Source organism: Euprymna scolopes, chromosome 20 (genome assembly GCF_053919585.1).
Source record: "Euprymna scolopes isolate OS-2025 chromosome 20, ASM5391958v1, whole genome shotgun sequence".
Taxonomy (NCBI): domain Eukaryota; kingdom Metazoa; phylum Mollusca; class Cephalopoda; order Sepiida; family Sepiolidae; genus Euprymna; species Euprymna scolopes.
The window spans coordinates 112,860,665-112,886,806 of record NC_136501.1 but is presented as its reverse complement, the minus strand read 5'-3'; the positions used below and the strand labels follow the sequence as shown (position 1 = coordinate 112,886,806).

General features: G+C 34.3%; 1 protein-coding gene and 1 pseudogene across 4 annotated transcripts in view; one reads left to right on the top strand and one right to left on the bottom strand.

Moving 5' to 3' along the window:
• The window catches only part of LOC145241571 (NADPH oxidase 2-like), a 247,736-nt gene that overhangs the window by 180,432 nt on the left and 41,162 nt on the right, over window positions 1-26,142 (top strand). For 3 of the 4 annotated variants that reach the window (XM_080104644.1, XM_080104648.1, XM_080104642.1), the window contains 5 exons: window positions 11,087-11,241; window positions 16,182-16,282; window positions 17,915-17,995; window positions 20,913-21,039; window positions 23,611-23,703. In XM_080104644.1, the coding sequence (XP_079960770.1) occupies window positions 11,087-11,241; window positions 16,182-16,282; window positions 17,915-17,995; window positions 20,913-21,039; window positions 23,611-23,703 (557 nt within the window). The remainder of the gene's footprint in view (window positions 1-11,086; window positions 11,242-16,181; window positions 16,283-17,914; window positions 17,996-20,912; window positions 21,040-23,610; window positions 23,704-26,142) is intronic. The other variant, XM_080104643.1, reaches the window with a different exon arrangement.
• On the bottom strand, window positions 5,409-5,525 carry LOC145241725 (5S ribosomal RNA; annotated as a pseudogene).

Sequence of the window (26,142 nt, the reverse complement as noted above, 5' to 3'; positions counted from 1 at the left end):
CTTGATATGGATAACCCACACTGACTTTTACAAGGAATTGTGCACCTTCTCCAAGAAACGTTACATCACATAAAAGCACGGAGCTGGATACGCCACCAGATGTGAAGAATTATTTTCCTGGAATCCAGTTTGACCAAGAAATCACAAGAAATATATATTATAACTAGTGATGGGACGATTACAATATTTTTCCCGATTCCGATACAATTACCAATGCCGTGCTAAATTCCCGATTCCAATATAATTACTGATTCTGATTTTTTATAATTCTCTAGTTATTTAACTATAAGATTGTTATTTTCCCTGATTTTCGTAAAAACACACGTTAAAAATGTAGATGTTTTCCGAAACGTCAGAATACACTTGTGGAGGATCATCTATCGATTTTAGCTTTACTTTTATTTTAAAATCAATAAATATTTATTATTTTATCATTATCACCAGCAATGGAAGATTTTTCTTTAAACAAAATCAAATAAAAAAAGACAAAAGAATCGTTTTTGGCATCGGAAAATAGGCATCCATTCTTTTGATTCCGATACCCCCAAATCTTCCAATTTTCTGATTCCCAATTCCGATTCCCATTACCAATTATAATATATTAAAATGGTCGATTCAGGAAAGAGAAATTATGTTCTCAACTTCTTTACTCAGTGTTTGAAAGGTATTAATAACATATCCTGATCTACATCAATGATCTCCCAAAACACATGCTTAAATCATTCGTTGACATCTATGCCAATGACACGACCATCTACGGCAACACATCAAAGGCCGTAAATGACAAAGTTCTCTCTGATTCTCTCTCCTCTGATCTTGAGCGCGTGGTACAATGGGGGAAGAGGTGGCTGGTTACTTTTAATTCATCCAAAACCAAGCTTCTATCTTTACATCATCAACGCTCTGATCCCCATCTGGCATCAATTGAAATGAATGGCTCTCGTCTTGGGGGGACTCCATGTTTTGACAAGCTTCTGGGTTTGACCTTTACTCCTGATCTGAAATGGAACACGTACATCAAATCTGTTGCCAGGGACGCTTGGAAAATGGTTGGATCCTTCTACCGCTCCAGAAGATGCAATTCTCTATCTGTATAAAAGCCAAGTACGTGCAAGGATGGAGTACTGCTGCCACATCTGGGCAGGAGCTGCTAAAAACAGCCTATCCTGCCTTGACAAAGTACAAAATAGACTTTGTGCTTTAGTGAGGGATGCCCTTTTCTCTTCCCTGCAACCTCTCTCCCACAGTAGAGACGTTGCGAGCCTGTCTTTGTTTTATTGTTATTTCCATGGCAGGTGGGCGTCTGAGCTCCAATCCCTCGTCCCCCCTCGCCAATTGTTCACGAGAAACACCCGTCTGGCTGAAACTACTGTAAATAATTTTCCCTACTCTATCTGTGCCTAAATCCAAACGTAGATTCCATGAGCAAAGCTTCTTTCTTAGAACTGCACGGCAGTGGAACTCTCTGCCGCTTGCCTGTATCCCACCTGACTACAACTTGGACGTCTTCAAGTCCAATATAAACAAACTCCTGACAAATCGCCCCCTTAAGTAAGACACTATCAAAACCCCTAATACTAATGATTACTACAATACTATCTCATTGATTACTGTACACGCAATAACCCTTATCCTTGAGTGGCCTTCGGGCCTTGATAAGTCGTGACCCCCATGTAAAAAAAAAAAAAAATATGTGTCTCATATAGAGTTCAAGCGTTAGACCCAGATATGTGGGCCCCTTGATTTCTGAGAACTTTGACAATAAAACAAGTGAGAGAAAAAGTAAAACCAAGAAGCCATAAGAAAGATACAACATATTTAAATGGTCAATTGAAGAGAGGAAAATTATGTCCCCAACTGTTTTACCAACTCAGCACCAACTGAAATAGACTAATAAAAAAATTGAAAAAAAAGACAAAGTATTTATTTCGCTCCTTCCAGCAAATGAAGGAGAAGGCCAATAAGTGTTTTATATGAATTGCTCCAGACAAGGCATAAAGCCATTTGATGTAAGGTAGGATCTAAAAAAAAAAATTCTACTTGCCAACAATGACCTAGAAAACAGCAATTCTTCCCTCTTTGTCAGAAACATCTCTGATGGAATATGAGAATTAAAGGACAAAATAAAGGAGTCATCCTCTTAATTTTGCCCAGTCGAATGATGAGCACTACTATATTGCTAACGTTTTTTTTTTATAGACTAGCAAGGCTACCCGATGTTGTCCGGGACAAACATGTAACATATACCCATTAAAACTTCTTTCTCGCCATCTTTTTCTTCTCTCCTCCTTACTCGTTTTGTGAGTTTGTAATATTTGGATTCATCGAACTGCTGTTTTCATCTTGAGCGTCATTTTCATAACGTTTCAGTTTTTTACCTTCTTCAGGTGTATCTTGTCAAACTCGGGAATGTTTCAGCAAATGAAGGAGAAAGGCCAATAAGTTTTTATGGGAATTACTCTAGACAAGGTATGAAGCCACTTGATGTAAGGGAGGATCAAAAAAAAATACTACTTGCCAACAATAAGGGTTGGATATAATAAATTCTGACCCAGAAAACAGCAATTCTTCCCTCTTTGTCAGAAGCATCGCTGATGGAATATGAGGATTAAAGGACAAAATAAAGGAGTCATCGTCTTAATTTTGCCATGTAACATATACCCATTTAAACTTCTATCTTTCTTCTCTCCTCCTTACTCGTTTCCCCTTCCTTTCTCTCCTTCACTCATTCCTCTTCCTAGATCTACATACATACAAGCGATGGTTAGAATGTTAAAAAGATATCTCGGTTGGAATATATGAGATAGCAGGTAAATGTCTGGTATCCAGCAGGACGGAGCATCACCAGCTGAAAAAGACTAGAAGAAAATTGAAAAAAAAAAAAACAAAGTATTTATTTCCCCCTCCCATATCGAGAAATGTGACACCATGTGGTATGGAGAAAATTGAATGCCTATTGAAGAGAACTTGAATACCTAATAGAATGTCTAAGGTCTCTTTTTACAGGGGTTTGTCACGAGAACCAGGCACGTCGGTACTTTTCATTGCAAATAAACCCTGACTAAATATTAAAAATCACAAAGTATTCAGCGTCCAAATAAGACCTCCTCGCTATGACTAATCCACACTGGCTTTTACAAGGAATGGTGCACCTTCTCCAAGTGATGTTACCTCAAGTAACACAACGAAGCTGGATACTCCACCAGACTAAATAAATTCTTGTTTTGCAATCGCTGATGGAATATGAGGATTAAAGGACAAAATAAAGGAGTCATCGTCTTAATTTTGCCATGTAACATATACCCATTAAAACTTCTATCTTTCTTCTCTCCTCCTTCCTCGTTTCCCCTTCCTTTCTCTCCTTCACCCATTCCTCTTCCTAGATCTACATACATACAAGCGATGGTTAGAATGTTAAAAAGATATCTCACCAGACTAGATAAATTCTTGTTTTGCAATCTAGTAATACCAAAAGACTACAAGAAAGATATGCTATAACATATTTAAATGGTCAATTGCAAAGAGAAAAATTGTGTTCTTAACTTCTTTACTAACTTAATGTTTGAGATGTAAAAAAGAACTTTACTGGAATAATGTTAGTTCCAGTAGGAGAACCCCTTGCTTTTTGAGAATGTAGTGAAGCCAAGACTACTACTACTACTACTACTACTACTATTACAGTATACTCTCACCATTTCTCTTTCTCTCTATCCTTCCCTTTTCCTTCCTTCCTTCTTTTCTCTCTATGTGACCAGAAGTTTTAGCCAATCAGGACAGAGGACAGTTCTGGAGGGTAAGAAGGGTAGACATAAAATATTCGAGGTGGAAGACGGCTGAAACCAAGACAGAAAGACAAGCTGTTCCAGAGTCATCAAACAAAATGAAAAATCCTGAACTTTCTATGACCCGATACAATTTACAGGCTTACTGCAACCTTGGATACTGAAACGTATATAAAAACCATTTCGCTCCTTGAAATGCCTTATTTCTTTGTTATTATTATCCCCAGGTCTGTTTCTAGACTGTTCCAACACTTCCGTCTTCTTATTAATTTCGATGACTCCTCAAGAGGAGGACCTGCCGAAATGGTGACTTACCAAGGATGGAATACTGTTGCCACATCTGGGCAGGAGCTGCTAGAAAGGACTTGTCCTGCCTTGATAGAGTTCAAAATAGACTTCGTAGCCTCGTAGGAGATGTCCTTTTCTCTTCCTTGCAACCTCTATCTCACAGAAGAGATGTTGCGAGTTTGTCTCTGATGTATCGTTATTTTCATGGAAAGTGTTCGACTGAGCTTCAACCTATGCCCCCCCCCCTCGCCAAACTTTCACAAGAAACACTCGTCTAGCTGAAATCACTATCAATAATTTTCTCCACTCTTTATCTGTGCCTAAACCTAAACGTAGATTCCATGAACAAAGCTTCTTTCTAAGAACTGCACGCCTGTGGAATTGTCTTCCGTTTTCCTGCTTTCCGGCTGACTACAATATGGTTGTGTTCAAGTCTAACGTAAATAAGTTCTTGATGAGCCGTTCCATATAAGTTATCAAATTTACCAAATTTTCATTACTAATGATTATTATATTGTCCAACTTCTACTGTACACTCTTTAACCCTTATCCTCTTGGCCTTGATAATGTGGTGATGCCTATGTAAAAAAAAAACAAAAAAAACCCTAACAAACTGAAGTAAAACAAAACAAAAAAAAACAGAAATACTCCTAGTGTAAAATTCCTCATGAAAAAAAAAATCAGATACTTCTTTAGGTAGTTGTTAAAAAAAAAAAAACAAACACACCCCCAACAAAATCTGCACCAGTTTTTGTTTTTTTTCTAAATTATAGATGATATTCATCCAGGACAACGCTGATAAAAAAAGTACCAACTTTGTAAGTTTGTATTATTTGGATTCATCGAACTACTTTTTTCATCTTGAGTGTCATTTTCATAATGTTTCAGTCGATATAACCTTTGACCTTCTTCAGATGTATCTTGCCAAACTCGGGAATGTTTCTGTCGAACTTGAGAATTTGTCGAGTTTAACAAGATGAAGAAGGTCGGAGGTTACATCAATCAAAACACTGTAAAAATGACACTCAAGATGAAAACAGTAGTCCGATGAATTCAAATAAGATGAATAGCCAATCCTCATCTAAAAAAAAACGTAACTTTGTGAGTGTTTGTTTTATAGTTTTAAAGTTTTAGCTTGGCATATACATGTATATGCACAGATAGGTTAGGCTCCTTCAGTCTTTGAAAGACTATAGATACCCACATAGGGGTGTCTGCGTGTGAAATTTTTGTGACAGGAAGTGCGCAATCCCCAACCAAACCTCTCCGGAGTTGACCAGTGGCAAGTGAAGTGTCTGTACAGTATGACTGGAAACAAATGCCAAGATAAGCAGAGATCACATACAGCGCCTAGAATTCCCAAATGGTCACCCATCTGGTACTAACCAGGCTCAACGTTGCTTAACTTCGGTGATCTGACCAGAACCAGTGTGTCAATGCTATTTTGCCGTATGCACAGATACGTACCATTCATTTAATTAACTAGCAGGGATAGCCGACATCGCCCAGGGCCACATAAAAAAGCAAATAAAAAAAATGAAGTTGCATTTAAATACACATGCTCTACTTAGGATATTGAGCACTTTTTGATTACTATATGCCACTTCATATCCCGGGCAACGTCGAGTGTTTTTTCTTGTGTGAAATAGTTTAACAAAACCTATTCATGTTGGGTTTCCTGGGGAAACGTGGCCTTTAAACATACCTGTTTTATCCAGGATAAGAAGCACTTTTGTGCAACTACTTTCTCTATCCAGGATATTGAGCACTTAGGATCATGGTTTCATCACATAAACATTTTAAAGAAACACAGAATACGCTTTGTAAACACACCCGCTCTGTTTAGGATACTGAACACATTTAAAATTAAAGTTAAAGAGGCCTCCAGAGCATTACAAAAATACACCCCCATCTTGAGCTCTTTGGATTATAGCTCCTGTCAAGTGCTTGTTAAACTAAACTGCTAAAACCACTTTTGGGTTATTACTTGCTCTATGCATGATATTGAGCACTACGGATTATGGCTCCCAGGCAACAGCAAAAAAGGGACAATTTATTTATTTTTGGATGACATTGTGTTTACACATACCTGCTCTGTCTAGGGCATAGAGTATTACTAAAACCAAGTTAACTCATGTTTCGGTTGCTATTCACGATATCTGAGCGCTTATAAAATTAAAGAAACCTCGTTTGGTTCAATTAAATTATAAAACCACACAGAGGCGAGAAACACAAAGACACACGAGAAGAGGTCGCACAATTTTACTAATACCTATATTATTATTATCCCACGGAAATTTAAAAAAAAAAAAACATGATTATGTATAAGTCTATGAGAGAATAAACTAAGAAGAGGAAGGCCCTGAAACGGGCCATTTTCTCTCCTGATGAAATAACATTAACTGGAAGCCGAAATGGATTACTTCACAAATGAAAACAGTTGGAGAACATTATTATATACAAGGTAAGCTGTTTCTTTCAAAACAATATCTACTGTTGTCTGCTTGCTTCATGGCAAGTTTCTGCTACTGTTCTGGTAATATTTTTATCCTACTAGTTAAATTAACTAATGGCATGCTTGGAATTCTGGATATCCTTTAACAATTACAACAAGTCTCTCCAATCACTGATATCCATGACAAATAACTCCCTTCCTGAGAATTCTTCCTTCAAACTCCTTGGCTTAACATTCACAGGAAATATGAACTGGAACAAATATATTCAGGACATTGTGAAGGCTGCTGCAAGGAAGGCGGACTCCCTCTATCGTGCTAGAAAACTACTCACACCTAAGAGTATTCTGTATCTCTTCAAGGCCACCATTTGCCCATGCATGGAGTATTGTTGCCACATTTGGGCTTGTACACCTACCACTAGTCTCTCCCTCTTGGATAGGGTTCTAAAAAGGGTCTCCAATCTAATATATCCCACTTTGTCAACTAGGCTCCAACCCCTGTCCCATCACTACAATGTTACATCCCTGTGCCTGTTACACAAGTATTTTAATGGAATGCACTGTCATGGATTCATTGCACTTGTGCCTTCGCAACGTACATATCTCTGACAAACTCGCTTAGCAGCAGAATCACACCCCTTCACTGTTGAGATCCGTAAATGCCAGAAAGCTTTCTACTCTAATAGCTTCTTCCCTAAACCAGCTATTTGTTTACATTGGATTTGAAGTTGTCAAGAAGAAGATGAATATCGAGCCCTCAGTTTTTATAGAAAGCTGCACATACGGGCAAAGTAAAGCCTAAACTCGGTTTTTAATGTGGGTAAAATCCAGTTCCCCCATAAAGAGAACTCTGGATTGAGATAAAAATACAAATTGTCTCCGTATAGAAGGATTTCTGCTTCACTAACCGCAGACAGAAAAGCTGAATATCACATTGTCCACTTACCAAAAAGGAGTCTTTTGACCATGAGGTATTTATTATCTAAGATCATCCGAGAGTTAAAGAAAGGGAAGTTTTATATTTCAAAACGCAGGTGTTTGGGTAACGAGGATGTTCAGTTGATTGTAAATTACATCAAACACTTAACACGAAAAAAAAAAAGTTCATCATAAAAATAAAATGGTGAAATACGCGAGATTGTAAATCATTCACAAACAACTCTTGCAATTGATAAAATTGTCTCAAATTAAATATTAAACGTCATAATATTACATTTTATACAGACAGCAATTTTAGTAGGGTGTATTCCGATTCCTGCTGTTGCTGTTCATTTGAACCTGAAATCATAAAACTTGGTCAGTCATCTCATAAGATGTATAGCAATAACATAGTGAATTTTCAAATATCTACAACAATTTTTAAAAATTCTACGAAAACGTCTCGAAACTTATTGAAAGCAACTCTTATGATTTCGAATGAGTACTTCATGCCACATTAACGGTTGAATTCGTACTCATTAAATACTAATCCCTATTAATTCTTATTAAACCTTTACTGTGTATCGAATGGATACCATAATACTTAGTCTGCTGTACTTTATCATCAAAAAGGCCCATACACAATTTCAGCCAGATTTGCCCAAGAGTTTTGGAAAAAAGTGAAACAGACAAACTAAAAGAAATATAGATACAAAAATAACATAAAAGTTTTTTTTTTTTTCGAAATTCTTTAGAAAGTGATTGGTAATTTTGATCTTCGATGACTTTGAAATAATTTGATTGAGTTGCAAGGCACACGTCGTTTTTTTTTTTTAATTTTCTTTCTTTGAAGATTGTAACGTTGGGTGTGGGGCAGCCAAACCAGCTGCCAACATTGCCCCGCTTTTTATTGAAACCAACCGAGAGCTCTTTTTAGTATCCTCGCTGTTCCCTTAAAGTGCAATTGTCTGGATCTTTTTTGCACTTGGTTCACCAGGAATATTAGTTAGGTAAGACTTCAGGTTCTTCTTCATAAGCCCTGTGGCACCTAACTGGTATGATTGATATCTGCCTAAGATTCCAGTTTCTTTTCATATCATACATAAGACCTTGAACTTGTTGCGGAATATTTGCTTGCCATTTGTATATATGTTGAACAGTATGAAGGCTACAACCAAACCTTGTCAGAAGCAGTTGTTCGGCGCCCTTCACCTGCTCTCCCCCCTCCTCTCTACAGAGAATCTGTGATTTTTAAAAGGGATTCGATGATACGGACTATGGAGATGTTTTTAACCATTTTGCTAACTTTCAGCATAAGTGCTTGATGGTTAACCCTGTTGTAGGTTTCCCAATTTAAAGGCTGATTTTCTATGCCTTCAAGAGACACATTTTCTTCTTCTTTTTTTTTTTTTTTTTTACTCACGTTCACTCCAAACAAGGTTGAATATCACCACTTAGAAGTAAGAAGCTACTATTTGAGACCATGCCTAGAATAGATTAACAAGATGTTGGGTTATGTTACATTTGAATTTCTGCATATCAGTACCATCAGGGAAGCAAGTGTAAGAAAAACATTAGATGAGTAAAAATGAGATTAGATAGACCGAGATTCGAACCTTGTAAGCAAGGTTCAGAAATAGGGTCAGAAATGGAATGTAGAATTTCGATTGTTCAGTTTTCACATGAAATAGTTTAGATATGTTGATTGTTCAATTCTTTTATGAAAACGGAATTAAAATAAGGTCAGTTAGAAGAACGAACAATAGAAAATTAAAAACATATTGAAAAAAAATGTTAGGTCGAAAAATAGGTTAGTAAGAATTCTTGCCTGCAGACATGTGTGAAGCATGCATGTTCAGGCCACGTGGGTCATGCACGTTTTTGGACGGCACAGGGTTCAAACATATAACAGGATGTGCCTATGAAAGTAACGAAGGGTGTTAAATAATCGGACTGGCCAACGCCGGAATAAACAAGAATGGGAATTGAAGTAACAAAACTCTCAGACGATGCCAAGTTCCTGAAAAAGAGCCAATAGGAAAAAACAACCCAGTTTCTGACCTGTGACGCAATTCAAAAATGTCAATAGTCAACAAAAGAACAATGGATTCAGTTATGCAATCATAATAAGAACAAATGGTTTCGGGTCAGTCAGTCACACAGAGAGACAGAGACGATTGTACATCAGTCCTATGCCACATGTCACTCCCCATATCTCTTTCTCTCTGCCACATGCCGATTATCAAAATAAAGTGCGACTGTTTTTATATCAAGAAAGAATTTGTCATTTGTTATTGAAAACACAGCTATACACTAGCACAATATCAAAAACAGTCAAACATTGTGTTTCATGCACACATTTAATTTATTTCTTTACATTTATAATCGTTACTATATATTGGGTACAATATAATAATCAATAGAAATCTGCAGAAATTAAAATATCATATTTAAGCGTATTATATGACCAGGTAGCCTGCTAGTAAATAAACAAAGAGAAGAATCGTTTTTGAAATCTATTATATAAATCTCAATTGTCTGTGTATGTATGTATGTATGTATTACGGCATAATCATGTTGACACCAGTTCTCACCAGATCACCGAAGTTAAGCAACATTGAGCCTGGCTAGGCCAAATGGGTGACCATTTGGGAATTGTAGGTGCAGTATGTGCTTTCCGCTTATTTCAGCATTGTTTCCAGTCATCCTTAATCTCCACTTGCCACTGGTATTTAACAATGTTGAATCAGGAAAGGTTGGAGATTGCGCAACTCTTGCCACAAAAATTTCCCATGCAAGCACCCTTACTGTGTTCGTATGTCTCGCTTAAACTTTTGTCAGCGGCACTGGACCACCACGAAATTTATATCAGAAATAAGACTTAAAATCATAATAACGTTTAATTATATACATTACACAATTCAAGTAAATAAATGAATAGAAGAATCGTTTATAATATTTAATTGAAATTCATTGAGATGAGTATTATTTATTAATTTTTATTGAGGCCAGAGGAAAAGAGAGAGAGAGAGAAGAGGAGAAGCCCTTCGGGGTCCGTGGCGCAGTTGATAGAGACATTGAATCTCTACAGTTCTAGGCAAGAATTGTCTCAAGATAGCGATTTCAATCCTACCCAAAGCCGGCCAGAGACTTACTTGGCCAAAACGTGGTGAGACGACAACAACAACTACGGAAGGCAGTAATTGCAGTGAATGCAGTCAGGAGATTCAGTGTTTCTATCCGTCGTGTTTACCACCTGACGAAGACTAGGGGAATAGTTGACCGAAACGTCGTGAAACAACTACGAAAAGATGAGGATAATAGTCCGTAATAAATAAAATTAGTAGAAGAATCGTTTTTGAAATCTATTATCTAAATCTCAACTCTCTCTGTGTGTGTGTGTGTGTGTGTGTGTGTGCGTGTGTGTGTGTGTGTGTGTGTGTGTGTGTGTGTGTGTGTGTCGCAAAAACTTTTGTCAGCGGCATTGGACCACCATGAAATTTATAACGGAAATAAAACTTAAAACCAATTATAATAAAAATAGGGGGGGCTAAAGTTTTATTATGTATATTAAACAATCGATAATTTACGAAAACAAGAAGCTACCAATAAACGTTTTTCTCTTTTGTTTTCCTCTGAGCAGCTATCCACACTGGCGCCCATTGTTTTAATTTTGAAAGATTCGTCCAGGCCCATGACAGTTCCGACTTAAAACTCCGGGATTTCCTGTATGCACTCAGTCAACTACCGATTACTGAAAACGGAACTTACATGAATCCTGTCCGGAAACCAAATGTTGTAAGTTGAGTGGTGAACGTATTTCTATTTGGTGATGATGTTTTCTTTTTCTTTTTTTTCTTTCTTTCTTTTTTTTCGTTTTTTTTTCTTTCTTTCTTTTTTTTCGTTTTTTTTTTCTTTCTTTCTTTTTTTTCGTTTTTTTTTCTTTCTTTCTTTTTTTTCGTTTTTTTTTTTTTTGTTCATTGTAGATATTTTCAATTAGATGCCATATCATATTGTTAGTCCGGAAAACGCCGAGTAACCTTGACAATTATTATTATTGATCGTTGTTGATAGTTGTACAAGGTGGAACGCTAAAATTGTCGCCCTAGAAAAGACGACATGATTCAATTTCCATTTGATGAAAACCAGTTTTCTTCGTTGCAGACCATCTACTAGTTGGCTAGTTGTGTACAAATCCCAATAGCAATAGTTGCCTTCTATCATGTCTGAAAGTAACACAATGTTCAAGGAGTGAGATCGAAGATGTGCCACTGTACAACTCCTGCTTTCTACCGATCCAAGTTATGACTACAGGACCATTGCCAGCACCCTCAAAATGCAAATCCGGATGGTTCAACGTTTGAGGGCACAGCTCCACGAAGTTTCCGGCCATGGTTATGGTTTTTGGTATGGTTTCAAGTGAGGGCCACATCATGCCATCTCACATCTTCAAAGTCGGCTTGAAAGTCAACAACGAAGTGTACCTGGATGTGTTGAAGAGTGATCCCCTGGTGCAATCAGGTGGTCGCTGGCAGACCCTGGATGTGGTAGCAGGACTCAATACCGGTCCACAAGTCCAAAGAGATCTAGGCTTGGCTGCAGGAGTGCTATGACTTTGTACCCTTCTCTCGCTGCCCCCTGCCCTTTTCCCCCGACCTGAATCCGCTGGACTACTTTGTTTGGTCATACCTCGAGAACATCACCAACATGACCTCCCACAACACAAAAGCCAGCCTGTTTGCTGTCGTCCACCGAGTATTCGCTGAGCTCTCACTGGCATTTGTGGAAAAGGCATGCTCCCAGTTCTGGACCCATATCGAGGCGGTGATTGAGGCGGCTACATTGAATAGATGTCAGCAATATTACTTGCAATATTTTGGATTCTAATGGGGTATGATCCCACACAGTCAGACGATTCTATTTATAAAGGATGCTGCTAAGAACTGACGAATCAAATTAATTCACGTTCTGCTACCAACCAATCAGAAACCAGAATTGCTTCATAAATATTAAACCTTTTCTGGAGCAATTTCACATGTTCTTTTCCCGGGTTTCGACACGGTAAGAATATTTTGTTCTGTGGAACTGTCTACTACAAACAAGTCACCTCCCAGGACTTGTGTGTAACGGCGAACCATCTGAAACTGTTCTGAAACTTAAAATGGTTTACATTTCTAGACTACATAATAAAGTTACCTGAATTGATTTTTTCAATAAAAGTTTTAAAATAAAGCTGTAGTGTAGTTTTCTTTAGAACAACAATTTTATCGTTCCACCCTGTATTTTATTTTTTAAAAAATATATTTTTTTTTTTTTTCATAACATTCCACCCCAAGAAGAACAAAGAAAGTAAAGCATAAAATAGAACGTTTGAAAATATGTATTGAAGCGAAAAAGATATTTTTAAGAAAAATATTTGTTATAAATGCATCAAGGATATTAACTTTGGAATGCTAGCTACATAAACAAAGGTACGTGACAAAACATCAGTCTACGTGTGTTACATAGTTGGTTCGAGCAACACCAAGTTATTACAATCGTTATTGATATTTGTAAAAATACAAACAGGAAGTCGGAGCAAAAAGCTATTGGCAGATAAAATTATTTATGTTAAAACAGTTCAACTAAAAATTAAAAATCCAGCTTAATAATGTGTTGAGTAGCAGTGGGATGTGCATATCGGGACGTCACATTATGAGGACGACACATAACAGGGATGACACATAACGGGGATGACACACAATGGGGACAACACATAACGGGGACGACACACAACGGGGACAACACATACCGGGGATGATACACAATGGGGATGACACATAACGGGGATGACACATAACGGGGATGACACATAGCGTGAACAGCATATATCGGGACGAGACATAACGGAGATGTCACATAACGGAGGCAACACATAACAAGGTAAACAGAATGGGGGACAGATAACATTTATAATGATGATACACAGAGGTGTAGTAATAGACAGTTTTTTAACACTAGAGAAGAGAATTCATTTTTGATGATAAGTTCGGCTAACTCTTCTGACTCTAACTGTAAACTCAACTCCCCTCTTACTTCTCTCTTGCTTCTCTGACTGACTCTTAACTTCTGAATATATTGTGATCTATCTTTCTTTGTGACGTCAGAAACATGCTCAAGCACTTGAATGTTTTCTCACGTGGATTTACATACACATATGTCTCCAACACGTTTTCATATTATTCTTAGGAGACATATGAATGTGAAGAGATGTGTAATGGACAGTTCTTTTAAACATGGAGAAGGGAATTCATTAATAGTGATGGTGGCAGATAGTTATACTTTTAGAGGGTGTTTCATATAAAGTTCATTTGCAAGACGATAGACAAAAATCACATTACTTGGATAAGATGATGATCAGGAAATCGATTGCCTTGCAGAAATATATTGTCATGTCACCCTTTCTTTCACTTCCGAAAGGGGCCTAGCTAACTCTCTTCTTCTGACTGTTCCAAACTCAACTCCCGAACTTGACTTTGAATGAACTGTCTGATTTAGAACCCTCTTAACTGAATATATTGAATTTATCTTTCTTTATGACGTCAAAACGTGCTCAACCATGTGAGAGTCCATCACATGGATTCTACATATTGCACATGTATCCACACGCCTTTGCAAAACGAGAAAAATTTCTCAATCCATTGTCTATTATTCCTAACTGACCTGTCTTTGTTTTATAATTATTTCTACTATAATGACAATTCACTAATCGCATTTAAATACCAATACGTATTCACTTTTAACTTTGTGAGTACTGAGTTCAATTCTAGCCTTTTCCTTTAATAAATATAATTTTCAAACTTATTTACATCTGTCCCCTTCCATATATAACAAATGACTGAGACTCTTTGAAGTCGAGGGACTTCCACCATACTAATCCCTTTTGCCACTGTGTTGTTCATTATTGCTTATCTTGTCATTTTGTTATATTTGTTGGTTCCAGGCAATGCTGGAAAATAAAGTAGTGGATTATTATGATTATTTTTCGTAAGTCTAAATTGAACGTCACCGAAGACAGATATTTGGAATGCAATATTTTCAGATAAAATTATTCCCCAAAAAATGCTAACTTGGTGTTATAAGAATTTTAGTTTTCATAACTAACATAAATAAAATTATGTGAGGAAGGTGGATCATCGGTTTGTGGCTTTGATCACATGGAGTTAAAGTAATGAGATAGTTTAGATATATGTGTAGAGAGATTAGTTCGATACCCAATGTGCTAATGAATAGATGAGGGTCTGGTGCTCCAAGGTATGGACCTGACACCTATAGATGTCAAAGGAGTGAAATAGCAAGATTTAATAATACGATCTCCTAAAACATATACACAATAAATCAACACGTCGTCTAATCGAATCTGCTCTTATTTGTCAATCTATTAATACTATTAAACAAAGAAATGGTTTCTTCCATATTTCTTCCTATATGTCAATGAAAACAATTTAGATACAGGATAAACCTAAATACTTCCGTCTTAATTTGTTTTATATAACTTTTTTTTACAACCATCATAAACTGTATATGTGTATATAAATGCTTAATTTACATAAAGACTCCCCCCTGTTAGTATATATTGCTTTAAACATTTGACCATCTCGTCATTGACCATCCTTCTTGAGAAAGCCCGTATAAGACAGGTGAAAAATCGAACATCTAGGTTTCTTCACTTTCATTTTAAATTTCATATCGTCAGATTTTATCTATTTTAATAATCATATATATATATATATATATATATATATATATATATATATATATATATATATATATATATATTAGTGTTGGGACGATTATTCAGAATTGGAATCGCCAAAATCGATTTCTTTAATTATCTTTTTTATTTGATTTTGTTGCTTGTAGTAATAATATAATAATAGATATTTATTGATTTAAACTTCTAGTAAGACTAAAATCTCTAGATCACCCCAAGTGTGTTTTTACGTTTGAGAAAATACATGCACATTTAAGATGTGTTTTTTTTACAGTTTTACGGTAATCGAGACAAAATAACAACTTTACAAATATTTACAGATTTACAAAGAATCGGAATCGGTAATTATATTGGAATCGGGAATTTTGTATGGAATTGGTAATTGTATCGGAATCTGGAAAAATATTGGAATCGTCCCATCACTAATATATATATATATATATATATATATATATATATATATATATATAGCTTAATGAGTTAAAGGATAAGGGAGTGTTCAATTCCACAAGAAGAGACTTATCTGGAGAATGCCAAGCTCAACAATTATCATTGGAGCTTATACAATAGGACAACAGGAGTATGAAATGAATTCACAAAATTATATATTGGTGGATCCATCAATATATAGTTTTTGGATTTAATTTCATACTCCTGTTGTTCTACTAATATATATATATATATATATATATATATATATATATATATATATATATATATATATACGTTTCAGGTTTTTATATATGCTATATGTATTATTCATAAAAGTTATATATTTTGTATTAAATTTCTTTTATAACTTTGGATTTGCTCTATCAATCTACTTTGTGTAATTTAATAAAAGTATCTGGATGACAGCAGTAAATGCTTTATTTTATTGTCTAATATTTTATTTTGATCACCACCTTATATATATATATATATATATATATATATATATATATATATATATATATATATATATATATATATATATAATTAACAGGAGCCTGTGATAGAACTGTTTCGATTACTACCAGGTTCGACTGGCGTTGTGATAACACTGTGTCTCATCTTAATGGTTTCGTCTGCAACTGATTTTATAAGGTAAATAGATTTCCTTTTTACTTGAAAAAAATTATTTTAAAAAACAATAATTGTATGTCTATCTGTTCATTTTTTATCAACACGATGGACTCTGACTTTAGGATCAATCAAAACTCTACACAATAAAAAGTTCATTTTTCTTCTTTACTTTATGACCTGAATTATGATGTAGATAATTATTTCTCAATAACTACAGCTTGGAATTTTTTGAAATTTTGTACAAACATTAAACATGATATGAGTAAAAATGTAACAGAACGGATTCTCTGGGAAAACTCTGGTTGTACCCCTAGAGGTGCCTTTCGGGTTAAAATGGCTAAAATTGACACTTTTGTGCTTATTAAAAAAATTAATGCCTTGGATTTTTATAAAACTTTCTGAAAAGTTGTAATTAACTGATTTCTATATAATTTTGTTTGTCTATACTTCGCGATAACTCTTGGGTGTGCCCCAGGGGTTCTTTTAGGATTAATAAAAATACTCTATTTTTGGGACTATTTTACCATATTTGTCCCAAATTTTCTGTGTATGTCTATTTAGCAGTTTTGCATGGTGCTGAACTCAAATTTAAATATGTTAAGGCCTTGGGAACTTTTGGGGCTGATGAGCAGGGGGCAAATGCTGAACTTAGTTGTTTTTTTTATTATGTGCCTCGTTGACTGTGCACTCACGGGGGACCATACATGCTTCACTTATCATTGTTAATTTTAGATGGCAGCATACTGAATGTAAGCAACGGACAGTTGCAATCTGGAGGTATTTGTCATCTACCCAGATACTGAACTAATATGTACAAGGCGTGTTAGAATCAATTCCCACTTTATTTATGCTGTTATATTCATTTATCTACAACTGAACGAATTAGTTCAACCAGGTCATAAACGCTTATGCAATAATAATAGTTTCCATATTGAAATTTCTGGTGTAAGTCACGTAAATAGATCAAGTAATTATTTTGTGCTTTTATGTAAGAAAATCAACATTCACGATTTGCAGCAATTAATTGTATCATTGTAGCCATTACGGTCATTTATTTCTGGAAAAGTTGCTAAGGGAGAGGTAATCGGTTATTAATCTTATAGATGGCGGACCAAGATACACTGTACCCGCTTGCTAATAAAATTAACATAATAAAATGACAAGAAAAGAAGAAAAGGTGCTGTGATCAGGACATCTGGAGTATTTTAGTGTTATTGTTTTCACACCAGTGTAAGGTAGTCTGATGGCGTTTAACATAATAAAATGACGAGAAGAAACGATGGTTTTCACGCCATTGTAAAGTAGTATTTAACATGGCAAAATATGGTGCCGTGACCAGGATACATTATTATTGTTGTTGTTATTATTATTATTATTATCATTATTATTATTATTATTATTATTATTATTATTATTATTATTATTGTCGTTGTTGTTGTGGATTTAAGGCATGCGAATGACAGTCTTCCATTTTGATCATGTGTTTTTATATATGTGTGTGTGTGTGTGTGTGTGTGTGTGTGTGTGTGTGTGTGTGTGTGTGTGTGTAAGCAAATCAGATGCTTTTCAAATTAGATGGTTTTTAGGTATTTGTTTTGAAATATGATAAGCAGCATTGAATCTTTCCAATTTTTTCTTTTTGTCTTTCAACAGGCGTTTTTACTTTGAAGTTTTTTGGTTCACGCATCACTTATTTGTCATCTTCTTCATTGGTCTCATTCTTCACGGATTCCAGTAAGTTCACCGATTTTAACAATCATGTGTCAGATCGCAAAGTATCAAATAATCAACAAATTTTGCTTGAACTGGACTGAAATGATGACGTAGACATATTGACATGTTTTTTTTTTCTTTTGCAATTTGCCCGATAATAATAATAATAATAATAATAATAATAATAATAATAATAATAATAATCTCCTCGCTTAGATAATTCGTCGATACCCTAAAAGTGCTAATATGCATCACATGTAAAGAACAGAAAAAAGTTATACAATTCCTTTATTGTTTACCACCGATCCTCACTGTTTAACCTTTATTGTTGACTATATTTCATTTGTTTTGTTTTTTGGGGGGTAAATATCTTCAGTATACACTGTGAAATTGGCTTTAGCTTTCCAACGAGCTTTCATTTGGTCAATTCTGATCAATAGTCACTGAGATCTTAAACTTGTAAAATTGCCAAAAAAAGGTTATATATATATAGACAAATGGAATATTGAAAATGCTCACATCTACATGAAAATTTGGAGGCTCTTTGAAGATTATAATACTATTCTATAGCTAAAATTCTATGACAATTTTTAAAAAAACAACCCATATTTTCAAACCAATAAAATATGCCCAAATTTGTCTACATTTGTATATATAGTGTCCTGGAAGTGCAGCTTCAGTTTTGCTGTTTTGGGATGAATTTTGCTTGGGCAAGCAACTTCGGTTTTGCTACTTCGATTGTCTCCCCTGTATTTGTCAGTTTTTCTGCTTCGGTTGTTTCCCTAACAAACGGTTATCCAGTTCGATACAAAACACCTAATGAAGGCTGGAGGGCAAAACGGCCGAAAGGTTGTGACTATAACAACCAAGATGAGGAAGTCAGTCCGACAATCTCAATAAATGAAAAAAACACCTCATCTCAAAAATACAGACAATTACTGTTTCCCTTATATTTGTCGGTTTTGCTGCTTCGGTTGTCTCCCCTGTGACCTTATCAGACCACTAGTATATATATATATGGATATATCTATACTTGTAGCCGAATTGGGTATTGAAATGGCCATATCTTTGGTTTTATGGGACGAAACTACATAATTTTTTTTAAGATTATAATACTGTTCTATGATTAAAAATTTCAGACAAAAAAAAAGAAACTATATTTTCAAACTATAAACTTCATATAAGCCACGCAGGTTTATCCAAACACACACACACACACACACACACACACACACACACACACACACACACACACACATGGCTTATTCCGCCGTTGTATGCCTTATTTTGCTTCAGTTTATATCGATCAAGAAATTTACACATGTTTTTGTTAACTTCTAAATTGCAATTATCAAACCCACTTCAAATCCATGATGATTAAACTCTTTTTCACAATTAATTTTCTTTTTGTTTCATTTTTTCTTTTCATTTTCCACATTTTCCCCCGTTTTTTTTTTTTGGAGGGGGCGCGTTTTTCCCATTTTTTTTCCTTTTGCATTTTTTTTCTCTCATTTTCTTTGGTATTTTTTTGGCACGTTTTATTTGATTTTCTTTTGTATTTTTTTAAAAAAAAATTTCATTTTCTTTTGTATTTTTTGTTACGTTTTTTTTTTCATTTTCTTTTGTATTTTCTGTTACGCTTTTTTTTTCATTTTCTTTTGTATTTTTTGTTACGTTTTTTTAATTTTCTTTTGTATTTTTGTTACGTTTTTTTAATTTTCTTTTGTATTTTTGTTACGTTTTTTTCATTTCCTTTTGTATTTTTGTTTCGTTTTTTTTTTCATTTTCTTTTGTATTTTCTGTTACGTTTTTTTTTTCATTTTCTTTTGTATTTTCTGTTACGTTTTTTTTTCATTTTCTTTTGTATTTTCTGTTACGTTTTTTTCATTTTCTTTTGTATTTTTTGTTACGTTTTTTCATTTTCTTTTGTATTTTCTGTTACGTTTTTTTTCATTTTCTTTTGTATTTTCTGTTACGTTTTTTTTTCATTTTCTTTTGTATTTTTTGTTACGTTTTTTTAATTTTCTTTTGTATTTTTGTTACGCTTTTTTTCATTTTCTTTTGTATTTTTTGTTACGTTTTTTTCATTTTCTTTTGTATTTTTGTTACGTTTTTTTTCATTTTCTTTTGTATTTTCTGTTACGTTTTTTTTCATTTTCTTTTGTATTTTTGTTACGTTTTTTTTTTCATTTTCTTTTGTATTTTTGTTACGTTTTTTTTTTTTTTCATTTTCTTTTGTATTTTCTGTTACGTTTTTTTTTCATTTTCTTTTGTATTTTTTGTTACGTTTTTTTAATTTTCTTTTGTATTTTTGTTACGCTTTTTTTCATTTTCTTTTGTATTTTTTGTTACGTTTTTTTCATTTTCTTTTGTATTTTTGTTACGTTTTTTTTCATTTTCTTTTGTATTTTCTGTTACGTTTTTTTTCATTTTCTTTTGTATTTTTGTTACGTTTTTTTTTTTTTTCATTTTCTTTTGTATTTTCTGTTACGTTTTTTTTTCATTTTCTTTTGTATTTTCTGTTACGCTTTTTTTTCATTTTCTTTTGTATTTTTTGTTACGTTTTTTTTTCATTTTCTTTTGTATTTTTTGTTACGTTTTTTTCATTTCCTTTTGTATTTTTGTTACGTTTTTTTTCATTTTCTTTTGTATTTTCTGTTACGTTTTTTTTTCATTTTCTTTTGTATTTTTGTTACGTTTTTTTTTTTTTTCATTTTCTTTTGTATTTTCTGTTACGTTTTTTTTTCATTTTCTTTTGTATTTTCTGTTACGTTTTTTTCATTTCCTTTTGTATTTTTGTTACGTTTTTTTCATTTTCTTTTGTATTTTCTGTTACGTTTTTTTTCATTTTCTTTTGTATTTTCTGTTACGGTTTTTGTTGTTGTTGTTCACTTTTTCTTTTTTTTTTTACATTTTTAACTTTTGTTTTCTTTTCCAGGGGAGTTGTCCGATATCAGACAAATATCAATGAACACGACCCAGATGTGTGTCATGCAAAGTTTGAGAAATGGGGAAAAGATCCGGACTGTTTAGTTTATCCTCACTTTAGTGGGAAATCACCTCAGGTAAGGAATTAACTTTATTCTTTGTACTCACTAGTACCTCAATTTGGAATCTTGCAAGATTCAGCCACTCTTATGAGTCGTAGATCACGAAACACATGTCACTGGATAATTATATTTTAAAAATAATGCATATGACGTTCCCCTTTTGGAGGTACCAAATTGGTTAAAGGGAAAATTATTTCTAAATCGCATTTAGGTAAAAAGGCACTTTCGTATATATAATTGAATTCATTCAAAAGGTATCACAAAACAAATAACATGTACATAAAAAAATGCGATACATTCAGTCGTGCGAGATAGCCTAGTGGTAGATGGTTACACTTCTTACTGTAATGTTATTACCCTTTAGGCTGTGATCATAATTTCTGTTAACTGTGGCAAGTAGGAGCAATGGTCAAAACATTATTATTATTATTGTTATTGTATTCTTGTTAATTGATTTGAGCGACGGATGGTCGCTGGATCAGTTATTATGATTAGAAGAATAAACAATTAAATTGCGAAAGAAATGATTGATGCGTGAATCGCAAAAAGAATGTGAAAATAGGAAATATATGTAAACATTATTTTGGGGTTTTGAATAAACAAATAGCTAGGTGGATTAGATTGGTATGAGACACATAATTAGGTGACGTAAGAGAACACGTGATGTAGTTAGTTTTGGAGAGATTCAGTGAGTTGAGGATTGACCACCAGAGCAGACAGACGTCTGGACAAGGGTGGACAGACAGCTAGGAGTAGGCTGTATGAACAGAAAATGTAGAAACTGCAGATCCTGTGAAAACCATTTGAGACAACTTTAATAAATTTATATTATAAAAATATAAAGAGTTGTTTTATGGTTTTCACAAAGAAGAACAGATGTCTCAATTGGCTTCATGGTTCGTCATGGAGCAGCGGGAAGATACAGAAGAACTCTTCAAGAAAAAAGGTATGAAGCATATATTATTCTTCTTACATATGAACTGTAAAAATATCCCGTGTGATAAGTCTCATACAACATGATTCAAGTTACACGTCAATATCATGTCCTCTGGCTAAACAACATACATACGATTTATACGTTTATTATCTGTCTGTTAAAAGAATAATATCTTACATCCACTAGATAACACATGACACGTTTTAATATATCATCTCCTCCAATATAAACTAATATACAACATTACCATAAGGTCCTGATTTCAAATCTCGCAAGATTCAGCCACTCTGATGAGTTGTAGACGACGAAACACATGTCAGCGGATAATAATATTTTTAAAATATATATATATATATATATATATATATATATACAAGTCTCCCTAGATTTCCAGTACTCGCAACCTCCTTCGATAACCTTTGTAAATGAATTTACATCATTTCAACAGCCATTTTCTATTGACTTCTTGCTAGCAAAAACGATTAGTCATTAATGGAATTTTGAATGACAAAAAAGCTTGCCCAAGGTGCCAGTCCTCTTCACATCCATCCAGTGGAGGTCTGGTTAGTGCTTTCTTTCCCCGGTCTTTCCATCCTCCTTGACCCTACTCGACTAGATGGTGTGGTGCCAGTCAATGCTGACACTACAAATTTTTTATCTACCTATATATAAAGTACACTTTTGTGTGTGTGTCTTCATTTATGGATTTTTTCTTTTTACCAAATCCTAATAACGAAAAACGGCTGGGTTGATTTTTTTTTTTTGATATCGCACAAATCTTCTTTATGTATCTGGAAATGTTCTTAGATAGGTCATGCATCAGAATATTTCAGTAACTATCGAAAATCAATAATCGAAAAATCTGATGAAAGAAGGAACCGTCTGATTTTGACTGAAACATCACGTGCGCATTTGAGAAGATTTATTACTTCACAAGCAGAAGAGCTGGCGTATAAAATCAACAGTAGATTCTTTGAAAAGACAGAGGCGCATTTGAAATGCATGTTTCTGTTTAGAGCACAATTGAACAATGATACTTGATTTTTTCATTTTAAACTTTAATTCAAGCAATTGTATAAAATAATTTTTTAAAGTCAACAGTACATTCTCTACAGTGCAACGTAGACTGCAACATATTGTGGACTAAGTTACTTCAGTGAGGCATGTGAAGCTTCCTCCCGGTGCATTGTGGTGGGTTCCTGGCTAAAGTAGGCAAGTAATCGATTTGATTGAAAAATGGACAAATTCACCAATTTCGATGACAATAAAAGTATTGGAAGTGTGAAATATTTATTGATCCTCATTCACTTCCGAGCAACGGCGGGTTTCCCCTGATAGTATATATATGTATGGGTGTGTATGTGTGCATGCGTGTGTTTCTATACTCTGGTGTGTGTACTCGTGCAATGTATACTCTGATACGGACACAACGGCCATTTTAGATTTAAAACTTGGAGAAGAGTGTTAGGAAGAGTGGGGGTAAGGACGTTGACTTTTTTTTCCGTGTTTGTTGCAAATCCGATAATGTGGGAATTGAATTGATTATTAATCGCATGTATGGAAGTATGCGCTCTTCCGAGTGCCATTCTAACTATCGTGTGATATGTTTGTTTGTTAGTTTGGTTTCTTTTTTGCTTTTTTTTTTTCAGGCTTGGAAGTGGGTCGTCGTCCCTCTTTCTCTTTATATTGTTGAATGTATTATACGCCTTTACCGAAGACACCAAAAAGTATTTATTACTAAGGTAAGCAAACACACGGACAAACGGACAGCCGCGTACATTCGTGAACATAATCTGGAATCTTTATTCCGATTTTACCTGTCATGGTACGGGTATTATTTGTGTGTGTGTGTGTGTGTGTGTGTGTGTGTGTGTGTGTGTGTGTGTGTGTGTGTGTGTGTGTGTGTCTATATATATATATAGAGAGAGAGATAAAGAATAAATGACAAAAGTCTATATTCCAAATTTCATGATATTGACCATCTTACAATTTATTCCTTTAATTAAGTTGACATTCACAATTCTTGACATAAAGGAATAAATTGTAAGATGGTCAACATCATGAAATTTGGAACATAAACTTTTGTCATTTATTCATTATATGCTCTGTAATTAAATTGAGCTTCTTAAATCAGGATTGGAATATATTAAAAGGAAATATAAGTGAATAAAGAACATTTCCACAGAAATTATATATATATATATATATATATACACATATATATATATGAGCAAACAGTTAATGAAATATGTTAAAAAACACTTTGAAATGAGTTAAAAACATATTTAATCAGAAAAGAAAACACTAGATAAATGGATAGTCCTTAATCCGCAGAGTTTCGAAGAAATACTCTCCTTCTCATCAGAGGGTAGGAATTAGCAAAATGCGGGATCGGATTTTGCATGCAGAAGTATTTGATGAAACAACAAGTAAGTCAAAGATCTTACTTGAAAACAAAAAAAGTGAAGCAGAGGGAATATGGTAAAGAAAAAGGTGATTACACACGAATGGATAGTCTGGTAGAAGATCCAGTGACGGTAAAATCCAAATGTAAAATTTCAAGAAAGTTAAAAGAATTTCCATTTGTACAGGGTGGGCCAAAATAAGGGTCCTATCTTTAAATTTGAATAACTTCATCAAAATAAAAGTTAAACTCACCAAACTTTATGTGTGTGTAGACTGACCCTTCCGAGATTTTTTTGAAATAAACAAAACAAATTTTGGCCGAAAAACACTTCTTAAAACTTACATGAATTTATGAATTTTTAAAAATAGGACCCTAATTTTGGCCCACCCTGTACAAGTAAAATCCAGGGAAATCCCGTAATTGGAAGAAGATGGTCCATAATAATCCAAAGGCAGAAATCCATGGAATAATTCACAAAAATGTGTACAAGGAAATTATATATATATATATATATATATATATATATATATATATATATATATATATATAAAGTAATGGCAATATGCGAGAATGAATTTACTGCCATCATATATATATATATATATATATATATATATATATATATATATATAGGATGATCTCAAAAAATGGGAACTGTTCAACAATCCAATAAAATCAAGAATAATGGAAGAAAAATATTTGTTTAAACCTTAAAGCATGTCATTTCAGAAAAAAATTATGGAAGTTTTAATTTTTTTAAAAATATGTCCTGTAGATTGCATCCTCTTGTACGAATGCTTCTTAGAAATCTGAGATTTAAATTGTTCATCAGCTGCTGCAACATCCTAAAATCTCTGTTTTAACTCATCCATCATCATACCTTTTCCTAGATATATCTGCTCCAACTCATGTTCCCTGTGAACGTTACACTGAGGAGTTTGAACGAAATACTTTCAGCCATAGCCATTGGTGGTTGAGAAGGTTTCATGTAATTATCAAAGGAAACAAGCTTAGTCTTGGCAGCATTGAACGTTACCATCCATTTTTGTGCCCATTCCACTACAGATTAGAGGTCTTCCTCTAGTGTTTCTGCCATTTCCCTGCTTTGTCCAGTGTATGATATATACGTTCAGAGATTACAGTACGGATAGCTGCTTGAGAACAGACTTGCCTAAATCCATATTGTTGGGTGGTCAGAAGTTTAGCAGCTGTACGGTGATGGACTAGACCTTGGTTAATTATGGACTCAAATATTTTGTCGAAAACAGGGAGGAGGCTAATGGAGTGATAATTTAATGGACCACTTCTTTCACCAGAATTCTTGAAAACTTGTATCACAGAAGCAGTTTTCCAGCAGTCAGGAAAGCAAGATTCATGAAGGCATTTGTTGAAAAGTTTGGAGAGAACTGGACCAACTTCAGCAGAGCATTTTTTAATAGTACAGCCCGGATGAGATTGGGTCCACATGCTTTTGAGGTGTTTAGGTTTTTTATGAAAAAAATGATGGAAGTTTTAATTTTTGACTATATGATATCATGTGCTTGAGAAGGAATAATTTTCAGATTATTTAGTGTGCTGTCTGCCTGTAAAGGAAAATTAAAGAGGAAGTGGTTTGCTGGATCCAATGTAGAGTTTGAGGCAAATCAACTGGCAAGCATGTTAGCTTTCCCGGTTGTCATGCAAACAGCCTCATGATTGTTAGATAGTGGGGGAATTGTTGATTGTCCATTATTTACTACACTGTTGTAGATTTTCCAGAAGTCACGAGTTCCTA